The sequence below is a fragment of the Oncorhynchus kisutch genome, linkage group LG17 (genome assembly GCF_002021735.2).
Source record: "Oncorhynchus kisutch isolate 150728-3 linkage group LG17, Okis_V2, whole genome shotgun sequence".
Lineage (NCBI taxonomy): Eukaryota > Metazoa > Chordata > Actinopteri > Salmoniformes > Salmonidae > Oncorhynchus > Oncorhynchus kisutch.
In genome coordinates, this window is record NC_034190.2 from 38,550,808 (window position 1) to 38,576,126 (window position 25,319).

The 25,319-nt window shown below is 43.5% G+C and overlaps 1 protein-coding gene across 1 annotated transcript in view; it reads left to right on the forward strand.

Annotated features, from left to right (window-relative positions):
* LOC109907630 (protein argonaute-3-like) overlaps window positions 1-24,571 on the forward strand; it is a 49,797-nt gene extending 25,226 nt beyond the window's left edge. Inside the window, exons 13-19 of the mRNA XM_020505718.2 lie at window positions 15,853-16,012; window positions 16,709-16,799; window positions 16,970-17,164; window positions 17,351-17,485; window positions 17,593-17,694; window positions 17,975-18,174; window positions 18,397-24,571. Coding sequence (XP_020361307.1) covers window positions 15,853-16,012; window positions 16,709-16,799; window positions 16,970-17,164; window positions 17,351-17,485; window positions 17,593-17,694; window positions 17,975-18,174; window positions 18,397-18,505 — 992 coding nt within the window. The 3' untranslated portion in view covers window positions 18,506-24,571. The remainder of the gene's footprint in view (window positions 1-15,852; window positions 16,013-16,708; window positions 16,800-16,969; window positions 17,165-17,350; window positions 17,486-17,592; window positions 17,695-17,974; window positions 18,175-18,396) is intronic.
* Window positions 24,572-25,319: the final 748 nt, after the last annotated feature.

The window sequence follows — 25,319 nt, forward strand, 5'->3', positions numbered from 1 at the left end:
GGAATGGTTGTTAAGACACTAACAGCTTACAGACTGTAGGCAATTAAGGTCAGTTAGGCCTCTTTAGTGTCCTAAGTTTTAATTTCTACTGACTGCAAGCTTGGCACACCTGTATTTTGGAATTTCTCCCATTGTTCTCTGCATATCCTCTCTATCTCTGTCAGGTTGGTTGGGGAGCGTCGCTGCACATTTATTTTCAGGTCTCTCCAGAGATGTTTGATGGGGTTCAAGTTCGGGCTCTTGCTGGGTCATTCAAGGGCATTCAGAGACTTGTCCCGAAGCCACTCCTGCGTTGTCTTGGCTGTGTGCTTAGGGTCGTTTTCCTGTGGAAGGTGAACCTTTGCCCCAGTCTGAGGTCCTGAGCACTCTGGATCAGGTTTTCAACAAGGATCTCTCTGTACTTTGCTCTGTTCATCTTTCCCTCGATCCTGACTAGTCTCCCTGTCCCTGCTATTGAAAAACATCCCCACCACATGGATGCTGCCACCACCCTCCTTCTCCGGTGGGATGGTGCCAGGTTTCCTCCAGACGTGAAGCTTGGCATTCAGGCCATGGAGTTCAGTCTTGGTTTCATCAGACCAGAGAATCTTATTTCAAGGTCAGAGACTTGACCAATGCCCTTCTACCCCGATTGCTCAGTTTTGCCGGGCGACCATTTCTAAGAAGAGTCTTGGTGCTTCCAAACTTTTCCATTTAAGAATGATGGAGGCCACTGTGTTCTTGGGGACCTTCAATGCTGCAGAAATGTTTTGGTACCCTTCCCCAGATCTGTGCCTAGAAACAATCCTGTCTCGGAGCTCTACGGAAAATTCCTTCGACCTCCTGACTTGGTTTTTGTTCTGACATGCACTATCAACTTTGGGACCTTTTTATAAAGACAGGTGTGTGTGTGCCTTTTCAAATCATGTCCAATCAATTGAATTTACCACAGGTGGACTGCAAGTTGTAGAAACATCTCAAGGATGATCAATGGAAACAGGATGCACCGGAGTTCAATTTTGAGTCTCACAACAAAGGGTTTGAATACTTATGTACACTACTGTTCAAAAGTTTGGGGTCACTTAGAAATGTCCTTGTTTTAAAGAAAAACACAGTTTTTGTTCATTGAAAATAACATCAGTGTAAACATTAATGTTGTAAATGACTATTGTAGCTGGAAACTGCATATTTTTATGGAATGTCTACATAGGCATACGGAGGCCCATTATCAGCAACATCACTCCTGTGTTCCAATGGCACGTCATGTTAGCTAATCCAATTTTATCATTTTAAAAGGCTAATTGATCATTAGAAAACCCTTTTGCAATTATGTTAGCACAGCTGAAAACTGCTGTTCTGATTAAAGAAGCAATACAACGGGTCTGAATAGTTGAGTATCTAGAGCATCAGCATTTGTGGGTTCGATTACTGGCTCAAAATGGCCAGAAACAAATAAGATTCTTCTGAAACTCATCATTCTGTTCTTGTTCTGAGAAAATGAAGGTTATTCCATGTGAGAAATTGGCAATAAACTGAAGATCTCGTAAAACGCTGTGTACTACTCCCTTCACAGAACAGCGCGAACTGGCTCGAACCAGAATAGAAAAAGGAGTGGGAGGCCCCGGTGCAGAAATGACCAATAGGACAATGACATTAGTGTCTAGTTTGAGAAACCGATGGCTCACAAGTCCTCAACTGGCAGCTTCATTCAATTGTACCCGCAAAACACCAGTCTCAACGTCAACAGTGAAGAGGCGAACTGGGATTCTGGCCTTCTAGGGTATGAATGTACAGCAAAGGTCACCTATCATTTGGCACACTCCCCCCTCGTGCTAGCAACATACCCATACAGCAGCTGCAATGAGAAGACTGACCACGAAAGTAACAAACATGATGCGTAGAGTCCGGTCCTGGTCCTCCCATGGCATCTGGGGTTGCCTACGACGGGACATCAGCTGGTACATCCTCGTCTGGGTTGTGGGGCACCTTCCTACAGTGGTTTGCCTGAACCCACATAGACCTCTCTGCAACTTTCACCGCTGTCTGGGTTGTCAGAAGCACTTGGAATGGACCAGTCCAGCGCTGTTGGTGCCAGGTTTTTCTGCGGAGGTCCTTGATGACCACCCAATTGCCTGGTTGAAGTTTGTGTAGTGGTCCTTCCTTTGATTCAGGTAAAGCCGCTTTCACCCTGGGAAAAATATGAAGGAAAAAGGAAACAGCACACTGCTCTTGATAGTATCACTGATATTTAATAAGCTTACGTATCGGCCTCACGGCCTTCGTCAGAGCTTTTTGTGAATTGTTTAAAAATGTGCACCCTTTGTGTAGACCTAGCCCCACCCCCATCCATACCACACATCGAGGCAAAGGAAAAACAAATAAGTGCTACCCTGGGAAAACTAGACTTCAGAACATTGTTAAGTGCAGCACAGTAACTTACCATTTGACCCTTGCAACCCATCAATGTCAACTTGTTCTGTGGGAATGGAGTGTTAAGCAATATCGTGGGTTAGGGTTACTCACCCTTCCTGTGAGTATTTCATGAGGTGCTAAACCAGTGGTACGATGCGCGCGTCCAGACAAGTACATCAGAGCCAGAGGCATTACTGTTACCCATGGCAATCCGGTCTCGGTCATCAGTTTAATCAATTTAATTTTCAGTGTTTGGTTGGCTCTCTCTCTGAGATCACCACTGGATGGATGATAACCACAATGTATTTACAGGTCAATCTGCAAACTTTCAGAGATGTTCGGAATAACACTATTTACAAAATGAGAGCTGTTAATTTGGACGGCAGACCTCAGGGATGATTTCCCTTAGTAGGTTCTTTGCTACAGCCATTGCTGTGGCATGCTTACAAAGAAATGCTTCTACCCATTTGGAGAAGGCATCAACCAGGCAGTACGTATACCCCTGGCATGGAGTAAGCTCAATGAAGTCCATTATGTGCTCAAAAGGGTCTTCGGGCCTTGGGTGGGTTGACATAGGCAGCCTTTGCCTGCGTTTTTAGTCATACAAATCAAACACTTAGCACAAAATCCAGGAGGAAACCAAAAAAGTATGTACAATTTCTACTACTCCCCTTTTGACACATGATCTTGGCCATGTGTCAACTTAGCCACATAGGGGAAGCAAGATCTGGGTAAAATGGGAAGGCTGTCAAAGGAACACTTCTTCCTCCACTGTCTCACCTCCCCAGGCTCTGCACCTGATTGCAGATCAGAAACATCATGTAATTAAAACATATTTGCTGCAGAAACAGGAAGTGAAACCATTTGGAGAGTGGGGGAAACAATCAACACGGCAGCTGCCTTTGCAGCCATGGCAGCCATAGCATTCCCTTTAGAGACAGTTTTTCATATAGTTTCGCAATCAATCTTACCAGATGATGTAAGGAACCCACGATGCAGCCACAATGTTCCAAAATCGTGCACCACCCCGAACGCGTATCTGCTATCAGTATAAATGGTAACAGTTTTATCCTTAGCTAGAATGCACACCCTAGTCAGTGAAAATAATTCTGCAGCCTGAGCTGACAGATGTGATGGCAGTTTTGCACTCTTAAGTATCTATAGCAGTCGTACCTGCGTAGGCAGTGGTGGAAAAAGTACAACATTGTCATACTGAGTCATTTTCTATTAAGGCATCTTGACTTTTACTCAAGTAAAAGTGAAAGTCACCCTGTAAAATACTACTTGAGTAAAAGTCTGAAAGTATTTGGTTTTAAAAATATTTGCCAACTGACGATAATGGGGAACCCCACGATTGTGCTGGCATTGTGGAGCAGGTCTGTAAACCCCACCCTGACCTCTCTCTGTCATTTTCAGCAAGAAACACTAACAGAGCTCTGGTGTCGACTTCACATGCTTGTTCAGAACACAGTAACAGGTCGACATACTGTATTAATTTTGTGCCAAAGCAGCAGAATATACCACCGGAGATTCTGAGTATCCTTGGTGGCAGACGTTCCAAGTCAAACACTTGTTTAAAATCTTAAACACGAACCAGAACTGTGATTCTGGTGCGACGGGAATGCTATAAAAAAGCATTAGCCAAATCAACAACTGAAAACCATTTTGCCGCACAGAAAATAGAATCGTAATGGGGTTTGGCACAGCAGGAGTCATTGCATAAACTGCATCGTTAACAGGTCTGAGATCTTGAACAAAACGCCAATCACCTGAGGCTTTTCATACAGAAAGAATGGCGGTATTACAGGGAGAGCCTGGACAAGGCACAATAGCTCCTCTTTAATCCCCTTGATAGCTTCCTCACTTAGGGGATACTGAGTTCAGCTTGGTCTGTGTGGGCCCTTAGGTGTGACAGTAAGCCGGTTCAACCCCCCCCCCCCCCCCCTCTTTTGCCCAATGTCATACGAATCCTCTGTTTAGTGATATCAAGGCCATGTACATCTCATTGAACATGTACAGCCATGGAACACACAAAGTATGAATGCTGGGGGAGAATTTAGACCCATCCCTGCAAGACTGACTTCAACCAAATACCAATATCCTCCCAAGCAGCAACATCTGTTTTTAGCTACCGATACATAAATACATACAACTAAGCCTGTTCTGTATTCAATTTAACACTTAAAGCACAAAATTGGGGCCCACTACACATATCACTGCAAAGTAAGCTCTCTTGGATATGGTCCCGGTCAGCCAACTTTGTTCATAATCTAAATCTCTTGTCAATAGTGAGAAATGTGAGGTCAATGTAAGCCAGTCTGTGACATAAAACTACCTTCTGTTTCCAACAACTGCGAGCAGTTGATAAAATTTAATCAGTAGGGTCATAGTGTGACCCATGAATATCCTGTACATCCCATGCATAGTACCACTCATGTTCAGACCATGTCGGACAACATCATGAGTTGACGTCTCCTGAGGCTGTACAACAGGGAGGCCTTTTCCTTCACAAAGAATATGAATTCCCAATTTACAGAGAAGATCGCTTCCTGACACATTTACAGGACAACATTCCCCCAAAAATGTATTGATGGTAAATGCATGTGTTATTAACTCTTTCAGAGTCACTCCCGAGGCTCCTATAGTGGTGGGAGGTTTGGACATCAATTCCAAATCTATGACAGACATTGCAGAGCAAGTATCTTCTAGAAATGTGATTGGCTCACCACTGACGAAGAGACAAACCATTGGCTCCTCATGGGGTTTTGAAAAACATATTTAAATGCTGTCTAAGGGTGTCAGCTGGCTCGATTTCCCCCCCCCCCTGTTCGGTAGGTTCGTTTCGACATGCTCTGGCGAAATGTCCCTCCTTTCCGCAGTTGTAACAAGCTAATTTCCTGTTGTTGCTCTTGTCTGGCCCACCCATTAGCACTGACTCCCCCTCTTCATCTACTTGTTCCTCTTCCCCTCTGTCTATCATTTTGAGGTCTTCGCTGAGCCTGCCGCTGCTGTCCCTGTCCTTGATTTAAAAAGCCAACTGTGCAGCTTGTAACTTCACTCCTTCTTTTTCTATTCTCTGTTTTGTCTTGTCTTCTTGAGACAGTTGCTGCCTCAGCATGTTTGCTTGTAGACTTAGTTTCCCAGCCAATGCAGGTCATTTTAACCTGTTTACTAAGGGCTGGCAAAATTCCATTCATTAGGGCAGATTTAAAGAGGCTGTCATAGTCATTGCGGCGGCCATCAGTCATTGGTTTGAGCCCGCTATGCTTTCAGTAGCAGGTTTTCAGCCCATGTCTGTAGTGTTCCAACGACTCTTTTTAGCTTTCTGCGTGCAACTATGGATAGCTGCCCAATCAGTCATGGGTGGGTAATGTTTATTTTATTTGATCACACAGTGTAACCAGTTGGGTCTGATACACTCCACCCTCTTCCCATTGGTAGTTTTCATCAAAGCCTCCCTCAACGTCTGCCCATCGTAACCTCATCTTGACACGGCAAATGTGCGTGATCTCAGCGGCAGATGGCTTGTACGGCCAACTTAAGTAGCTGTGTAAAATCACCAGTGTCCTTTGTAAGATTTGTAAGTTCTTTACCAATGTCCTTCTTCATTTCGTCCAAGTCTTTTGGATGTCGACGAGCGGGTGCCATTCGACATGGCACTTCTCACCGTCCACAGATCGCAGTTGTGAATTAGAGAACGTTACCCGAGGTGCCTGGAGAAAGGTTGTGTTTGGGTCCCCCTTTTTTTTTTTTTTTTTTTTTTACCTGTTCTGGTCGTTGCGGGTAAGGAACTTACACGTAGGGGTCGGCGTCGATGGTGGACTAAGTTTCCAGAGTCCATCAACACCAGAGACCGGACTCAATGTGGCCGGTGCACGGAACGGATTTCTGCTCCTCCAAGTGGTCTGCTGGTAGAGCTACGGTGGGGGAGACGGCTGAGAGAGCTGCTGTCGGACAACCAGGGATGGTGCTGGTGAAGTGGATACAGGGGTATAATAGGGGGTGGAAAGTCATCATCATCTGTGTTTCTCCTTCTTTTCTTATCTTCCTCCGCGTGTTTCTTGTTACTTTCTTTCAGCATTATTCCTTTAACTTTCCTGTCTGTCTTTTGGCTTCCCTCTTTCCCTTTCTAAACATACGCCAATCTATTAGACATTTCTTGGCTTTCTTGGTTTCCTCAAACTTCAAAAAGATCTTTCTACATTCTGCTAATAAAATTTCACTCAATGTACCTTTTTAAGGGAAAATCTGCTACTTTGTGCCAGAGCGGTACCTGTTCCAGAATGTCCCTGCCCCATTTATCTGCCATGACCTTCACTGGTCCCGTGAGATGATCGGTCAGACAAGGTTCTCCCTTGCTGCTCTTGGCTCCCATTGTGAAACTCCACTATAGACACACACACTCAAACACAAACAACAGTGTTTAATTAGTGTTCGGTTCTAAATATCAGAGTAAGAACTCAACGAACACTATGAAAGCTTAAACCAAGTTTATTCACCCCGAAGGATCGAAAAGCTGAAGAGAGCTTACTTTGCAGTGATATGTATAGTGGGCCCCAAAAAGCTGACCCAAAGACATGGTTCCACCAGTGGTGGTATATACACTGCTCAAAAAAATAAAGGGAACACTTAAACAACACAATGTAACTCCAAGTCAATCACACTTCTGTGAAATCAAACTACTTTGATTACTTCCACTTAGGAAGCAACACTGATGACAATAAACTTCACATGCTGTTGTGCAAATGGATTAGACAACAGGTGGAAATTACAGGCAATTAGCAAGACACCCCCAATAAAGGAGTGGTTCTGCAGGTGGTGACCACAGACCACTTCTCAGTTCCTATGCTTCCTGGCTGATGTTTTGGTCACTTTTGAATGCTGGCGGTGCTTTCACTCTAGTGGTAGCATGAGACGGAGTCTACAACCCACACAAGTGGCTCAGGTAGTGCAGCTCATCCAGGATGGCACATCAATGCGAGCTGTGACAAGAAGGTTTGCTGTGTCTGTCAGCGTAGTGTCCAGAGCATGGAGGCGCTACCAGGAGACAGGCCAGTACATCAGGAGACGTGGAGGAGGCCGTAGGAGGGCAACAACCCAGCAGCAGGACCTCTACCTCCGCCTTTGTGCAAGGAGGAGCACTGCCAGAGCCCTGCAAAATGACCTCCAGCAGGCCACAAATGTGCATGTGTCTGCTCAAACAGTCAGAAACAGACTCCATGAGGGTGGTATGAGGGCCCGACGTCCACAGGTGGGGGTTGTGCTTACAGCCCAACACCGTGCAGGACGTTTGGCATTTGCCAGAGAACACCAAGATTGGCAAATTCGCCACTGGCGCCCTGTGCTCTTCACGGATGAAAGCAGGTTTACACTGAGCATGTGACAGACGTGATAAGAGTCTGGAGACACCGTGGAGAACTGCTGCCTACAACATCCTCCAGCATGACCGGTTTGGCGGTGGGTCAGTCATGGTGTGGGGTGGCATTTCTTTGGGGGGCCGCACAGTCCTCCATGTGTTTGCCAGAGGTAGCCTGACTGCCATTCGGTACCGAGATGAGATCCTCAGACCCCTTGTGAGACCATATGCTGGTGCGGTTGGCCCTGGGTTCCTCCCAATGCAAGACAATGCTAGACCTCATATGGCTGGAGTGTGTCAGCAGTTCCTGCAAGAGGAAGGCATTGATGCTATGGACTGGCCCGCCCGTTCCCCAGACCTGAATCCAATTTGAGCACATCTGGGACATCATGTCTCGCTCCATCCACCAACGCCACGTTGCACCACAGACTGTCCAGGAGTTGGCGGATGCTTTAGTCCAGGTCTGGGAGGAGATCCCTCAGGAGACCATCCGTCACCTCATTAGGAGCATGCCCAGGCGTTGTAGGGAGGTCATACAAGCACGTGGAGGCCACACACACTACTGAGCCTCATTTTGACTTGTTTTAAGGACATTACATCAAAGTTGGATCAGCCTGTAGTGTGGTTTTCCACTTTAATTTTGAGTGTGACTCCAAATCCAGACCTCCATGGGTTGATAAATTTGATTACGATTGATCATTTTTGTGTGATTTTGTCAGCACATTCAACTATGTAAAGAAAAAAGTATTTAATAAGAATATTTCATTCAGATCTAGGATGTGTTATTTTAGTGTTCCTTTTATTTTTTTGAGCAGTGGGGTGGAATCCACTTTGGGGTGGAATCTCTTCCTTCTCTCAACACTCCATCTCTGCTGCTAGGCAGGAAACAAAGTGATACGGGCAATAAACTGTTCCTTCTCCCTTAATGTGACCTGACCTCGACCCCCTTCATCACTAATCCATGGCTCTCTCCCCTTATCAGTGCCTGCCACGTGATCGTTTTCCCTACACTCAGCGCATTCCAAGCTTAATTGCACCCACCATATACCTTCCTCCTACAGATAACCATTAACTTCTGGTGTAGACCCTAGACTATGGCACCCCTCATGTCTCTATTATAACTAATGATTAATCATACTTAAAGTTTATAAATCCAAACCCACCCATCTTTCTTATAATTCTAAAATATATTTTTATATAATTTATATAATATAAAATATAATTAATATAATTTCTTCATTATTTTATTTGAAATGTTATACCCAAATGGCAGTTCCTCCTATGCAAATTCCCACGTAGGTTTTAAATTTATAGCTGGTTTCCCAATCATAACTAACTTTCACCAGTACACTGATTCATTCATTTTCTTTTACAATGTTTGTCTAAGCTGCAGGAATATTTTTGACTTGAACCTCAGGACCCTGTCCTGGAATCACATAGCTCATACATTTACACCTGACGATGGTAACCCATGGCATATTTCTTCAGGACCCTGTCCTGGAATCACATAGCTCATACATTTACACCTGACGATTGTAACCCATGGCATATTTCTTCAGGACCCTGTCCTGGAATCACATAGCTCATACATTTACACCTGACGATGGTAACCCATGGCATATTTCTTCAGGACCCTGTCCTGGAATCACATAGCTCATACATTTACACCTGACGATGGTAACCCATGGCATATTTCTTCAGGACCCTGTCCTGGAATCACATAGCTCATACATTTACACCTGACGATGGTAACCCATGGCATATTTCTTCAGGACCCTGTCCTGGAATCACATAGCTCATACATTTACACCTGACGATGGTAACCCATGGCATATTTCTTCAGGACCCTGTCCTGGAATCGCATAGCTCATACATTTACACCTGACGATGGTAACCCATGGCATATTTCTTCAGGACCCTGTCCTGGAATCGCATAGCTCATACATTTACACCTGACGATGGTAACCCATGGCATATTTCTTCAGGACCCTGTCCTGGAATCACATAGCTCATACATTTACACCTGACGATGGTAACCCATGGCATATTTCTTCAGGACCCTGTCCTGGAATCACATAGCTCATACATTTACACCTGACGATGGTAACCCATGGCATATTTCTTCAGGACTTTGTCCTGGTATCGCTATAGTACCTCGGGATCTTATTCTGGAATTGCTTTCATAAGGACTCTCCTGGCATCTCTTACACAAATCACATTTTATTTGTCGCATGCACAGAATACAACCGGTGTAGACCTTACAGTGAAATGCTTACTTACAAGCCCTTAACCAATAATGCAGTTTTTAGAAAATACTAACAACAATAAAGTATGAGATAAGAACAACAAATTAAAGATCACCAGTAAATAACAATAGCAGAGGGTAACAATACAGGGGGTACTGGTACAGAGTCGATGTCGGGGACACCGGGGTATTGAGGTAATATTAAAACGTAGGTAGAGTTATTAAAGTGATAACAAGAGAGAGTAGTAGCAGCAGCGTAGTAAGGTGGGGAGTGGGCAATTCAAATAATCTGGGTAGCCATTTGATTAGCTGTTCAGGAGTCTTATGGCTTGGGGGTAGAAGCTGTTTAGAAGCCTCTTGGACCTAGGCTTGGTGCACCGGTACCTCTTGCTGTGCGGTAGCAGAGAGAACAGTCCATGACTAGGGTGGCTGGAGTCTGACAATTTTTAGGGCCTTCCTCTGACACCGCCTGGTATAGAGATCCTGGATGGCAGGAAGCTTGGCCCTGGTGATGTGCTGGACCATACGCACTACTCTCTGTAGTGCCTTGCGAGGCCGAGCAGTTGCCATACCATGCAGTGATACAACCCAGCAGGATGCTCTCGGTGGTGCAGTTGTAAAACATTTTGAGGATCTGAGAACCCATGCCAAACCTTTTCTCCTGAGGGGGAATAGGCATTGTCATGCCCTCTTCACGACTGTCTTGATGTGCTTGGACCATGTTAATTTGTCGGTGATGTGGATGCCAAGGAACTTGAAGCTCTCAACCTGCTTCACTACAGCCCCGCCGATGAGAATGGGGACGTGCTCGTTGCTCCTTTTCCTGTAGTCCACAATCATCTCCTTAGTCTTGGTTACGTTGAGGGATAGTTTGTTATCAGGCACCACCCGGCCAGGTCTCTGACCTCCTCCCTATAGTCTCATCGTTGTCGGTGATCAGGCCTACCACTGTTGTCATCAGCAAACTTAATGAGTGAACAGGGAGTACAGGAGGGGACTGAGCATGCACCCCTGAGGGGCCCCTGTGTTGAGGATCAGTGTGGCGGATGTGTTGTTGCCTACCTTCCCCACCGGGGGCGGCCTGTCAGGAAGTCCAGGATCCAGTTGCAGAGGAAGGTGTTTAGTCCCAGTATCCTTAGCTTAGTGATCAGCTTTGAAGGCACTATGGTGTTGAACGCTGAGCTGTAGTCAATGAATAGCATTTTTGCATAGGTGTTCCTTTTGTCTAGGTGTGAAAGGGCAGTGTGGAGTGCAATCTGTGGATCTGTTGGGGTGGTATGCAAATTGGAGTGGGTCTAGGGTTTCTGGGATAATGGTGTTGATGTGAGCCATGACCAGCCTTTCAAAGCATTTCACGGCTACAGACGTGAGTGCTACGGGTTGGTATTTATTTAGGCAGGTTACCTTAGTGTTCTTGGGCACAGGGTGGTCTGCTTGAAACATGTTGGTATTACAGACTCGGTCAGGGACAGGTTGAAAATGTCAATGAAGACACTTGCCAGTTGGTCAGCACATGCTCGTCCTGATAATCCGTCTGGCCCTGCGGCCTTGTGAATGTTGACCTGTTTAAAGGTCTTACATCGGCTGCGGAGAGTGTGATCACACAGTCATCCGGAACAGCTGATGCTCTCATGCATGTTTCAGTGTTACTTGCCTCGAAGCAAGAATATAAGTTATTTAGCTCGTCTGGTAGGCTCGTCTCACTGGGCAGCTCTCGGCTGTGCTTCACTTTGTAGTCTATAATAGTTTGCAAGCCCTGCCACAGCCGTTGAGCATCGGAGCCGGTTTAGTACGATTCGATCTTAGTCCTGTATTGATGCTTTGCCCGTTTGATGGTTCATCGGAGGGAATAGCGGGATTTCTTATAAGCTTCTGGGTTAGAGTTCCGCTTTTTGAAAGCAGCAGGTCTACCCTTTTAGCTCAGTGCGAATGTTGTCTGTTATCTATCCATGGCTTCTGGTTGGGGTATGTACGTACAGTCACTGCGGGGACGACGTACATGCGTCATCCCTCGGTCTCCTCAGGAGCAATCAGCAAGTGGAGTTGCCATCCCTCCTCGTTGCCAAATTGTGTTAGCAATTCTATAGGAAGAGAGAGACTGACTCTTTCAAACAACAATTTTATAAGATTTACAAAAATGAAGCCATCAACCATCACCAATAATGGCTCAGAGTTGAAAGCTTAACAAACATAGTCGGGTCCTTGCTTTATTGAGAAAATACAACCCCTTTCTGTATACGTGGCAGTCAGCAGATAGTGTGTAAAAGGTAATTAGTTGTCCGTGCAGACTTAAGATTGACGGTTGAGCCCTCGGGCTATCAAGCTTGTGCTAACTGCATTCAAAAGAACAAACACTATGTACTCCTTTCTGCAAGTTTCCATACATGTGACTTTCTGTAGATGGTAAACCCACAGGATGTCTGTCACATTCTGCAGTTGCACCCAAACGGCTCTTAGTCATAAGACAGGGCTTACAGCTACTGTTGAAGTCTGAAGTTTACATATACTTAGGTTGGAGTCATTAAAACTCATTTTTCAACCACTCCACAAATTTCTTGTTAACAACCTATAGTTTTGGCAAGTCGGTTAGGACATCTACTTCAAATCAAATGTATTTGTCACATACACATGGTTAGCAGATGTTAATGCGAGTGTAGCGAAATGCTTGTGCTTCTAGTTCCGACCATGCAGTAATATCTAACTATCTAATATCTAAGTAATATAACCTAACACTTTCACAACAACTACCTCTTATACACAAAGGAATGGATACGAATATGTACATAAAAATATATGGATGAGTGATGCCCGAACGGCATAGGCAAGATGCAGTAGATGGTATAGAGTACTGTATATACATATGAGAGGAGTAATGTAGGATATGAAAACATTATATAAAGTGGCATTGTTTAAAGTGGCTAGTGATACATTACATCAAGATGCAGTAGATGGTATAGAGTACAGTATATACATATGAGTAATGTAGGGTATGAAAACATTATATAGAGTGGCATTGTTTAAAGTGGATAGTGATACATTTAATTACATCAAGGTGGCAAGATGCTTTGTGTATAACACAAGTCATTTTTCAAAAAATTGTTTACAGAGATTATTTCACTTATAATTCACTGTGTTACAATTCCAGTGGATCAAGATGACATACACTAAGTTGACTATGCCTTTAAATTCCAGAACAATGATGTCATGGCTTTAGAAGCTTCTGATTGACAACAGGCTAATTGACAACATTTTAGTCATTTGGAGATGTACCTGTGGATGTAGTTCAAGGCCTACCTTCAAACTCAGTGCCTCTTTGCTTAACATCATGGGAAAATCCAAAGAAATCAGTCAAAACCTCAGAAAACAATTGTTGACCTCCACAAGTCTGGTTCATTCTTGGGAGCAATTTCCAAACGCCTGAAGGTACCACGTTCATCTGTACAAACAATAGTACGCAATTGTAAACGCCATGGGACCACACAGCCGTTATACCCCTCAGGAAGGAGACGCGTTCTGTCTCCTAGAGATGAACGTACTTTGGTGTGACACGTGCAAATCAATCCCGGAACAACAGCAAAGGACCTTGTGAAGATGCTGGAGGAAACGGGTACAAAAGTATCTACAATTGAAGTCGGAAGTTTACATACACCTTAGCCAAATACATTTAAACTCAGTTTTTCACAATTCTTGACATTTAATCCTAGTAAAAATTCCCTGTTTTAGGTCAGTTAGGATCACCACTTTATTTTAAGAATGTGAAATGTCCGAATAATTGTAGAGAGAATGATTTATTTCAGCTTTTATTTCTTTCATCACATTCCCAGTGGGTCAGAAGTTTACATACACTCAATTAGTATTTGGTAGCATTGCCTTTAAATTGATTAACTTGGGTCAAACGTTTCAAGTAGCCAAGCTTCCCACAATCAGTTGGGTGAATTTTGGCATATTCCTCCTGACCGAGCTGGTGTAACTGAGTCAGGTTTTAAGGCCTCCTTGCTCGCACATGCTTTTTCAGTTCTGCCCACAAATTTTCTATAGAATGGAGGTCAGGGCTTTGTGATGGCCACTCCAATACCTTGATTGTGGTCCTTAAGCCATTTTGCCACAACTTTGGAAGTATGCTTGGGGGTCATTGTCCATTTGGAAGACCCATTTGCAAGCAAGCTTTAATTTCCTGACTGATGCCTTGAGATATTGCTTCAATATATCCACATCATTTTCCTTCCGGCATGATACCATCTATTTTGTGAAATGCACTAGTCCCTCTTGCAGCAAAGTACTCCCACAACATGATTCTGCCACCACCGTGCTTTACGGTTGGGATGGTGTTCTTCGGCTTGCAAGCCCCCCCCCCTTTTTGCTCCAAACATTACGATAGTCATTATGGCCAAGCAGTTCTATTTTTGTTTCATCAGACCAGAGGAGATTTCTCCAAATAGTACTATCTTTGTCGCCATGTACAGTTGCAAACCGTAGTCTTGCTTTTTGAGGGCGGTTTTGGATCAGTGGCTTCTTTTCCTTGCTGAGCAGCCTTTCAGGTTATGTCGATATAGGACTCGTTTTACTGTGGATATACAGTTGAAGTCGTAAGTTTACATACAGTTGTCGGGAGTTTTAAAAAGCACTGTCGTTGCACCAATGTACCTAACCATGAATATCAATGCCTTTCTTAAAATCAATACACAAGTATATTTTTTTAAACTTGCATATATAGTTAAGAAATTCATGTTAGCAGGCAATATTAACTAGGGAAATTGTGTCACTTCTCTTGCGTTCTGTGCAAGCAGAGTCAAGGTATATGCAGCAGTTTGGGCCGACTGGCTCGTTGCGAACTGTGTGAAGACCATTTCTTCCTAACAAAGACCGTAATTAATTTGCCAGAATTGTACGTAATTTTGACATAACATTGAAGGTTGTGCAATGTAACAGCAATATTTAGACTTATGGATGCCACCCGTTTGATAAAATACGTAACGGTTCCGTATTTCACTGAAAGAATGAATGTTTTGTTTTCGAAATGATCGTTTCCAGATTTGACCATATTAATGACCTACGGCTCGTATTTCTGTGTGTTTATTATAGTATAATTGTCTATGATTTGATATTTGATAGAGCAGTCTGACTGAGCGGTGGTAGGCAGCAGCAGGCTTGTAAGCATTCATTCAAACAGCACTTTCCTGCGTTTGCCAGCAGCTCTTCGCAATGCTTGAAGCACAGTGCTGTTTGACTTCAAGCCTATCAACTCCCGAGATTTGGCTGGCAATACTATAGTACCTATAAGAACATCCAGTAGTCAAAGGCATATGAAATACAAATGGTATAGAGAGAAATAGTCCTAAAATTCCTATAATAAATGCAACCTTAAACTTCTTAACTGGGAATATTGAAGACTCATGTTAAAAGGAACCACCAGCTTTCATTAGCTTTTTTTACATGGCACATATGGCACTTTTACTTTTCTTCAACACTGTTTTTGCGTAATTTAAACCAAAATGTAACATATTTCATTATTTATTTGACTAAATAGATTTTATTTATGTATTATATTAAGTTGAAATAAGTGTTCATTGTTCGTTCAGTATTGTTGTAATTGTCATTATTACAAATCTATATATTTTGGTCCTCCAATAATCAGTATCGGAGTTGAAAAATCATAATCGGTCGACCTCTACTAATTATGTATTTTCCACGACTGTGAATTTATTTTGGTTATTTCCATAGCCAGAGTATACCATGTACAAGATGGCATTAAGTGTAAGACGTTTACCGGCGTTTACAATATGGCATTGGATGTAAATGGTTACCTGTGTCCTACAATATGGCACCAGGTGTAAAATGGTTCCCTTTGTCTCTCTAACAGCTGAGGTAAAGCGGGTTGGAGACACCCTCCTCGGCATGGCCACTCAGTGTGTCCAGGTGAAGAACGTGGTGAAGACGTCCCCCCAGACCCTTTCCAACCTCTGCCTCAAGATCAACGTCAAACTGGGGGGCATCAACAACATCCTGGTCCCACACCAACGGTAAAGCAAAGTGAAAGAGCGGGTGTGGCCACAGGCAGAAAACCCCTATTTAGCAGAAACGCATATATACTTTATGATGGAAAACACCTATGTAGTGTATGACAAAAACCTATTTGGACATGCACGACTGTTCAAAAGTTTGGGGTCACTTAGAAATGTCCTTATTATTGGAAAAAAATGTGTCCATTAGAATAACATCAAATTGATCAGAAATACAGTGTAGACATTGACTATTGTAGCTGGAAACAGCTGATTTAAAAATATATCTACATAGGTGTACAGAGGCCCATTATCAGCAACCATCACTCCTGTGTTCCAATGGCACGTTGTGTTAGCTAATCCAAGTTTGTAATTTTAAAAGGCTAATTGATCATTAGAAAACCCTTTTGCAATTATGTCAGCACAGCCGAAAACTGTTATCCTGATTTAAATAAGCATTAAAACTGGCCTTCTTCGGAATGAGAATCTGGAGCATCAGCATTTGTGGGTTTGATTACAGGCTCAAAATGGCCAGAAACAAATACCTTTCTTCTGAAACTCGTCAGTCTATTCTTGTTCTGAGAAATGAAGGCTATTCCATTCGAGTAATTGGCATTGGACAAACACATTGCTTTCCTTTCAAAAACAAGGACATTTCAGTGACCCCAAAGTTTTGGACTGTAGTATATGTCTGATGTTTGTCTCTCTCTCCACCAGTCCCTCAGTGTTCCAGCAGCCTGTTATCTTCCTGGGGGCCGACGTCACTCACCCTCCAGCCGGAGACGGAAAGAAGCCATCCATCGCAGCGGTCAGTCTCTTCCTGTCACTCTAGTTTCCATTTCCACTTTCCTCACAAACACTGCCTTGTCTGTCTATCTAGTTGTCATGGAGTCTGATGGCTCTAGTACATTGGTAATCTACTAGTTTGCTACAATAGCGTTCTGAAACATGGTGTCAGAAGTCATGTTTCTGTCCCAGGTGGTGGGCAGTATGGATGCCCACCCCAGCAGGTACTGTGCCACAGTGAGGGTCCAGAGACCCAGACAGGAGGTGATCCAGGACCTGGCCTCCATGGTGCGGGAGCTCCTCATCCAGTTCTACAAGTCTACCCGCTACAAACCCACCAGAATCATATTTTACAGGGATGGTGTGTCAGAGGGACAGTTCAGACAGGTTAGTTAAAATACTTATGTCCCCCTTCAATCTTTCATTTAAAGTTGACAGCCAAGCCAAATGATGTCCCTATGTTGAGAAATACATGTATTACAAAAATGTTCTTCATGGACTATTAGCCTTAAACTTGAATTCTTCACCGCATGCCATTCTTTGCTGGTGAGTTGACTTCTCTCTGTGTGGCAGGTGCTGTACTATGAGCTGCTGGCCATCAGGGAAGCCTGTATCATGTTGGAGAAGGAGTACCAGCCAGGCATCACCTACATCGTGGTGCAGAAACGCCACCACACACGCCTCTTCTGTGCAGACCGCAATGAGCGGGTAAGCAGTGCTATGGATCTCTCCTTGTACATTAATGATTGACTTTATCTGCTAGGCTTAGATTGGTTGTTGAACTGTTTTTAAATGGGGTGTTGTTTCTTTGGCAGGTTGGACGGAGTGGCAACATTCCTGCAGGCACCACTGTGGACACAGATATCACTCACCCCTATGAGTTTGACTTTTACCTCTGCAGCCACGCAGGAATACAGGTGTGTGTCAAGACTCACAGCAGGGTTATGTTCAATAGGCATAAAATGGGAAAACGTTGTAATACTAAAGTCAGCATTCCTCTTGCACAAGTTCAGGTAGTATATCCTGCTTATTTCTCCCTAATGTTGACTCTTGCCGTCATTGATACTTTCTCAGAGGTTCGTCGGCCTCTATTGCTTTCCACTACACATCGTTGTCAGTGTTGAATCAATGCTGGTATCCTCTCCATGGAACCCTCATTGTTCCTGTGGTATTACAGACTTCGCCTTCTCCCTACAGGGTACGAGCCGACCATCCCATTACCACGTCCTGTGGGACGACAACTGCTTCACGGCTGACGAGTTTCAGCTGCTCACCTACCAGCTGTGCCACACCTACGTCCGCTGCACCCGCTCTGTCTCCATCCCCGCGCCAGCCTACTACGCCCACCTGGTGGCCTTCCGTGCCCGCTACCACCTGGTGGACAAAGAACATGACAGGTGAGGGGTGGGGAAGGGATTCATTTCACTGTGATCAGTATACTTTTCTGTAGGGCTAAAATCACTGTCTCGTGCTGTTTATCAGGTAAAAAGAAACTGGAGGCCGATGTCATGTATTGACTATAAAATAATAGTCAAGTTCATTCAAGATAAATGTTCTCCTTCTCTTTCTGTCCTTTTCCCTTTCTCCTTTCCTCACTTCCTTCTCTTGAACACACGCAGTGCGGAGGGCAGCCATGTCTCGGGGCAGAGTAACGGCCGAGACCCCACGGCCCTCGCCAAGGCTGTTCAGATTCATCACGACACGCTGAGGACTATGTATTTCGCCTGAGAGGTAGAATACCCCACCCTATCAGCCTCTGTGTCCTAGTGGGGGTCAGCCATCGCATATCGGCTGGCGCAGCTCTGGTCTCGATGAGGGGATGCCAAGCCGCGAAGGATAACAACAACCAGAGGGGAGTACAGCAACGTTATGCAATATGAAACCAGCCAATCCTCTCCCAGCCTGTTCTCCTTTGCTGTGTTTTTAATTAATGGATCGTCTCTGATACTGCTCCTTGAGCTGTGCTCAACTTTTGCTTTGTCTTACTTTCAAAATGCCAGAGTGTAGAAGACAAGACCGGGGAATTGTTAAAGATGGTTTCAGGGGTTGGGTGGGGACATAGCAGGTCCAGTGAGGATCATTCTTGTTCCTCAACCCAGTGCTGATATGATGACTTGCCTATCCATGTTCAATCGTATAAATTGTCCTCTTTTAAATGTCTTCATTAGCTTGTTGTCGTTATATGTGCGTCTTTGTATGTTCTGTAGTCTGATTGCCATGGCGATGCCTGTTAGTCGAGAACGCTTGTGAATCACAGCTATGCCCTTTTTCATAGGGCAAGCTGCTCGCCCAGTTACTCTGCTCTCTTTAAGCCAATGGTGATTTACTTGCAGTCATTGCGCCTGTCAGAGTTTAACACGGCAATCTCTATCTCTATCAAAAGGCATTTACAAAAAATATATATGTTTTACAGCTATTGTTTGTCGTACTTTTAGAATATCAACCCTGGCCACACCATGGACCTACTCAGAACCTTTACAGAGTTCACTGTGGTAGCTACAGATTTCACTCTCTTTGTTTTTATTATTATTTATCCTTCTGTGATTTGAGATTAATCTTATTTATCATTCATTTTCAGCAATAGAGCACTGTTCGTTTTGTCAAATTTGAACTAAGGAACTGATGTCACACCTTTTAGTGCAATAAGTCGTTAATGCATAAAAAGGGTTCTATGGTTAACATATCGATTTGTATATTTTTGGGCCATTATGACCGGATATGGGCAGGTGATAACGGATAAAGAATGTAAACTGGGGCAAGGACATGACACAATACGTGTTTTTTAGTAAATGGAGTAAATTATGTGCCCGTTTTTAGGTGGAAAGAAGCATTTGAAAGACCAAGGATGTATCTATTTTAGTTGGAGCTCCTCTGAGATCACTTAATTAGTTTAGTTATACAGTCAAATAATCTCATCCAGGCATTACTGTCAGCATGATATGTTGTCTAGGAATGTCTGGGGTTAGAGAGCACAGCGTGTATGGCTGCATGGATTCAGTTTCATGATTTCATTTTTAATGTGAATTATTTTTTAATATGTAGACTGATCAATTGAAGGTGGGGACAGTTAGCTAACAGATCTGTATGGTTCATTGTAACCCTCTAGTCGAGGACTCATTTTGCACTGTTCAAAGTAAGCCTTCAAATTCCAGAGTTTTATCAAGCCGTTTTGTCACATTTTGAAGGGCTTTGCCTTGCTGTGCAGTATCCTCCAGGCGAGGCCTTTGGTTTGGTCAAGCTGGAACGAGATGAAACTCAATGTGCCTCGTGGGATTGTGAGGGGGAGGACTGGGGTCATCTGCATGGGGCTTGAAGCATGGGTGGTATGAGCTTTGTCCGACTGGGACACAGGTGATCCCTGCTCTCACTGTAAAAGAGGCAGTGTTGTAGCATGGCCAGCACTCTGCCACACTCATTGTCCTATAGCTACGTGTTACCAGAAACCAAACTAGCTGCTATACCACATGTTATTTTGTTCATATATATTCCTACAAAGAGAGACTATAAAAATATATGACAATTTACTGCACTTAAAGATGCATGTGTTTCAGATGAGACACATACCCTGGTGCTGAGAGGTGCAGTATGGGGGGGGGGGGGGGGTAGTAGAACCCCCTCTGTTGTATTCAGACATTATGAGCTTCGTGTTTTAAAGGATCAGGTGTAATAGTAGAGAGGACTTTCCACTTATAATACAGGGGACATGCTTTCATTCCCAGAGGGTGTGGTCTTTTAGTCATCAGTATCCCGGGGGCCAAACTGTATGTGTGAATTAAGTCCCAGCAAAATGTCAGACATTACCAGCATCTGATTTTATTTAAAGAACAGTGTCGGTATGATCTCATCAACTGTAACTGTGTGCTAATGTGTAGCTGCCCTGCTTGTGTGATAAAACATTTAAAAAATGTCTGTACAGCAGTAAAACGGGAAGGAATTATCTCTCTACGATGCCACGGAATTGACCTCTAGAGCCCAGTGGGCGGGGTTTTGCATCTAGGAGGGGGGGGCGTTGTGAACTTATGCTGCCGTTCGTGGGAGGTGGGAATTTACCAGTTGTGAAGTCGGAAATACTAGTGGTATGCATTCACGTGCTTTGAACTCATTGAGAAATGCCGATTGGCTAATGGCTAACAAGCTGTGTAAACCATAAATTAAAAGTACAGCTCTCATGCTTGCAAACAAATTAAAGGGTTCAAAAACCATGTTAATAGATTGCTATTTAGAAATGTTTTGTTGCATTTAACTTCCGAAAATGCTGTTATCGAGGTCATTTCCTTAGTAGGTGACAGAGGTCATCATGTGGGAGCACAGGATGATGGACAAATTTACCACTAGTAATTAGCAGTTGGCGGGCCATTCAAGTGGATTTTCCCAGTTGTATGTGGTGAATTCCCACTTGGTTTACGAATGCAGCATTATTCTGAGGCTGGGGGATAATACAGGGGAGACGCGTGGCAGCCTACAGTGCATTCGGAAAGTACTCAGACCCTTTTTCTACATTTTATTACGTTACAGCCTTATTCTAAAATAGATTTTCTCCTCATGAATCTACAAATACTACCCAATAATGACAAAGCAAAAACAGTTTTTTGCACAAAAATTATACTTTATTTACATACGTATTCAAACCCTTAGCTATGAGACTTAAAATTGAGCTGTGGTAAATTCAATTGATTGGACATGATTTGGAAAGGCAAAGACCTGTCTATATAAGGTCCCACAGTTGACAGTGCATGTCAGAGCAAAATCTAAGTGATGAAAGTTGAAGGAAATGTCTGAGCTCCATGACAGGATTGTGTTGATGCACAGATCTGGGGGAAGATACCAAAAAATGTCTGCATTATTGAAGATCTGCAAGAGCATAGTGGCCTCCGTCATTCTTAAATAGAAGAAGTTTGGAACCACCAAGACTCTTCCTAGATCTGGCCACCTGTCCAAACTGAGCAATCGGGGGAGAAGGGCCCTGGTCAGGGAGGTAACCAAGAACCCGATGGTCACTCTGACAGAGTTCCTCTGTGGAGATGGTTGTCCTTCTGGAAGGTTCTCCCATCTCTGCAGCACTCCACCAATCAGGCCTTTTAGGGTAGAGTGGACAGACTGATGTATTCCTCAGTTGAAGGCACATGACAGCCCGCTTGGAGTTTGCCAAAAGGCAACTGAAGATTCTCAGACCATGAGAAACAATATTCTCAGGTCTGATGAGACCCATATTGAACTCCTTGGCCTGAATGCCAAGCGTCATGTCTGGAGGAAACCTGGCACCATCTTTACGGTGAAGCATGCTGGTGGCAGCATCATGCTGTGGCAATGTTTTTCAGCGGTATGAACTGGGAGACTAGTCAGGATCGAAGAAAATATTAACAGAGAAAAGTACAAAGAGATCCTTGATGAAAACTTGCTCCAGAGCGCTCAGGACCTCAGACTGGGGCGAAGATTCACCTTCCAACAGGACAACGACCCTAAGCACACAGCCAAGACAACGCAGGAGTGGCTTCAGGCTTCAGGACAAGTCTCTGAATGCCCTTGAGTGACCCAGCCAGAGCCCGGACTTGAACCAGATGAAACATCTCTGGATAGACCTGAAAATAGATGTGCAGCAACGCTCCCCAACCAACCTGACAGAGATGGAGAGGATATGCAAAGAACAACAGGAGAAAATCCCCAAATACAGGTGTGCCAAGATTGTAGCGTCATACCCAAGAAGACTTGATGCTGTAATTGCTGACAAAGGTGCTTCAACAAAGTACTGAGTAAAGAGTCTGAATACTTATGTAAATGTGATATTTCAGTTCCTTTTTTCTTTTTTTAATAAAAAATATGTTTTTGCTTTGCCATTATGGGGTATTGTGTTTAGATTAAGGGGGGGGATAAAAAAATAATATATATTTTAGAATAAGGCTGTAACGTAACAAAATGTGGAAAAAAATCTGAATACCTTCCAAATGTATTGTATTTCCTATATAATGGCAGCCCATTGCCTATGTAATGCACTGCTCTTGACCAAGGCTCTGGGAAAATGTAGTGTGCTATGTAGGGAATGGGGTGGCCCATAGCGCACTACTTTTTGTCAAGAGCCCTATGTAGGTAATCAGTGGCATTTGGGACTCAACCAGGCTCCTCCATGTGATGCCCTCCCCTCTAAACGCTGGACATCAGATGCCTTCTTTCGTGTTGTTCTAAACCATTTAAAATTCTGAAATTGAGATATATTTGTATATTATAATGAACACTTATTTTTGCTAACAAATTCTATAAAAATAGAACAATAATAATAAAATATAGAAGACAATGGTAATATGGTCACTAATAATAATAATAATAATAATAATAATCCAAATGCAATAGACTGATGTGGTGTTTATTTGTTCCATGTCAAAGCGAAGCGTGTCGTACCGAAGCTACATCTGTAGCATTTAAATGACCTACTGTGAGGGGGATTGCAGATTTTTTTTTTTGGGGGGGGGGGGCAGGTGTTGTTCTGTAGTGACTGATTGGATGAACCTCCCCCTATTTCCCATCACCCTCCTCTCTGTTCATTGAACTAATAATCTCTGGAGAGTAGCCTAGCTTCCATTCAGTAGATTCCATTCATCTCACAGAGCCTGGTCTACTAGAACAGGTAGTGAATGTGACCTCCATTTTTGTCTGATTTTGTGTGTGTGTGTGTGTGTGCGCATTCCCAAAGTTTTTTGGGGAAAGGGTTGAAGGTTCATCCTTGGACAAAACTCCATAGACCCGTGCCTTTTTCTAATGGTGCTGAAAACAAGTAAATCAAAGAAGATCTCTTACTTTCAAAACATTGAGGGCAATATGCCCCTCTCTACATTGATACGTATATATTGATACATGACAATACTGTCCAACATGTGCATGTATGTGTGCGCCTGGGTGTCTGTTTGTGTGTACCACTGACATACTGTATGCCAAGAACACAACAATATGCAGAACCAATCAGTTTTGAGGTGTCAGGACCAAAAAAGCTTGTGGGGATGATAAGGTGGGCAGGCACTCACAATGCACAACCAAAAATGTTGCTTTTAATAACTAGACACTACAGTGGATATTTTAGACTGCCTCCCTAGTGGCAAACTGTTTACTGTAATGCATGTGGTTTTCAGCCCTGGTTCCCTTTAATCATTTAGTAGATGTTCAGGGATGGTATGTTCTAAAGTGAATAGCAATAAACAATGTGATTTTAGGCTCTGAGCAACTGGCTGTTGGGTTACACGAGGATTGCTTCCCAAATGCCACCCTATTCTCTTTATAGTTCTCTAATGTTGGCTCTGGTCAAAGTAGTGCCCTATATAGGAAATAGGGTGCCATTTTGGGAAGCAATCCTGGTGTAACCCAACCATTATTCTAGGCTAGACAGAAAAACATGTTATATTTGTTTAGAACCACTGCTCTGGCGTTCTGCATTTCTTCTGAAGGTCTTTATTGAAGAGCGTTGACGTGTTACAGCTAGAGGTTTATAGACCGAGAACAACATGCAGTGGTCCAGTTGTGCCACATGAGTGCCCGCTTGCCTAAGAAAGGATTCCTCTGTAAATCTCCAAACCCTGCATCTCTATTGTGGTTGGCTGCATATCGTACTTAATAAGATACAACTGACAAATTGCTTCGGTAACAGTATGCTCTAGATTTTTTGCCTGATTATGAAATTATTGTGACACTTTTAGAAGTGTAATTATATGTAAAAAAAAAATTTTTTTTTGCCTGATCCTGGTCCTAAGTTGAGCCTTTTTATTTGGTTGTCATATTTAATTGTTTTAATTAAATACTGTATGTATGAAATCTGTGTTGGTGTATTCATTGAGAATGGATGAGTAATGTATGTTGATCCTTGCAGTCTTTTTCTGCATCATTCCTAGGAAGACTGAGATATGGTTTTCAACTGTGATGGTGCTGGAGTCAGGTGTGTAACTTGCGGGGAGATCAATGCCCCCAATATTTGAGACGAGCCAATTTGACCCCCTCAATAATACACCATGATGGATTGGAAATGATTTTCCCATCGTAGCTAGTTATTTCTCATGATCACGACATAAGTTGTTTTGTCGAGATCCTGAAATAAACTCTAGAAATAGGAGTGGACATATTGATGATAGAATGACAGTATGGCTGAGGCAGTGAGCCCACCACGGTGGATCAGCACATATGTTTTTATTGATTGCTACACTAAGGGATGGTCAATTTCATGTGAACATCATGCTTTCATTTGTGTAAGTGAGGATTTGGTGAACTGTATATTCTTTAGGTTAGGTTTTACTTTGTGTTTGCTCCCGTGTCCTGGTAAGGGCACAGATGACAGACGGGTAGGATTCCAGTTGATGTGGTTTAATAACGCCGACTGCACAGGCACGGAACCGCACAGTGTATGGATGGGCTGGCACGGAACCGCACAGTGTATGTAGTATGGATGGGCAAAGACTCTTAGTGGTCTGGCAACTTGCGTCAACCAAAGTGTGGTTAGTCTGCAAGTAAAGAGAGAAATAAAGATACCACAGAATACAATCTCCAATTCACATCTCTTATAAACAAT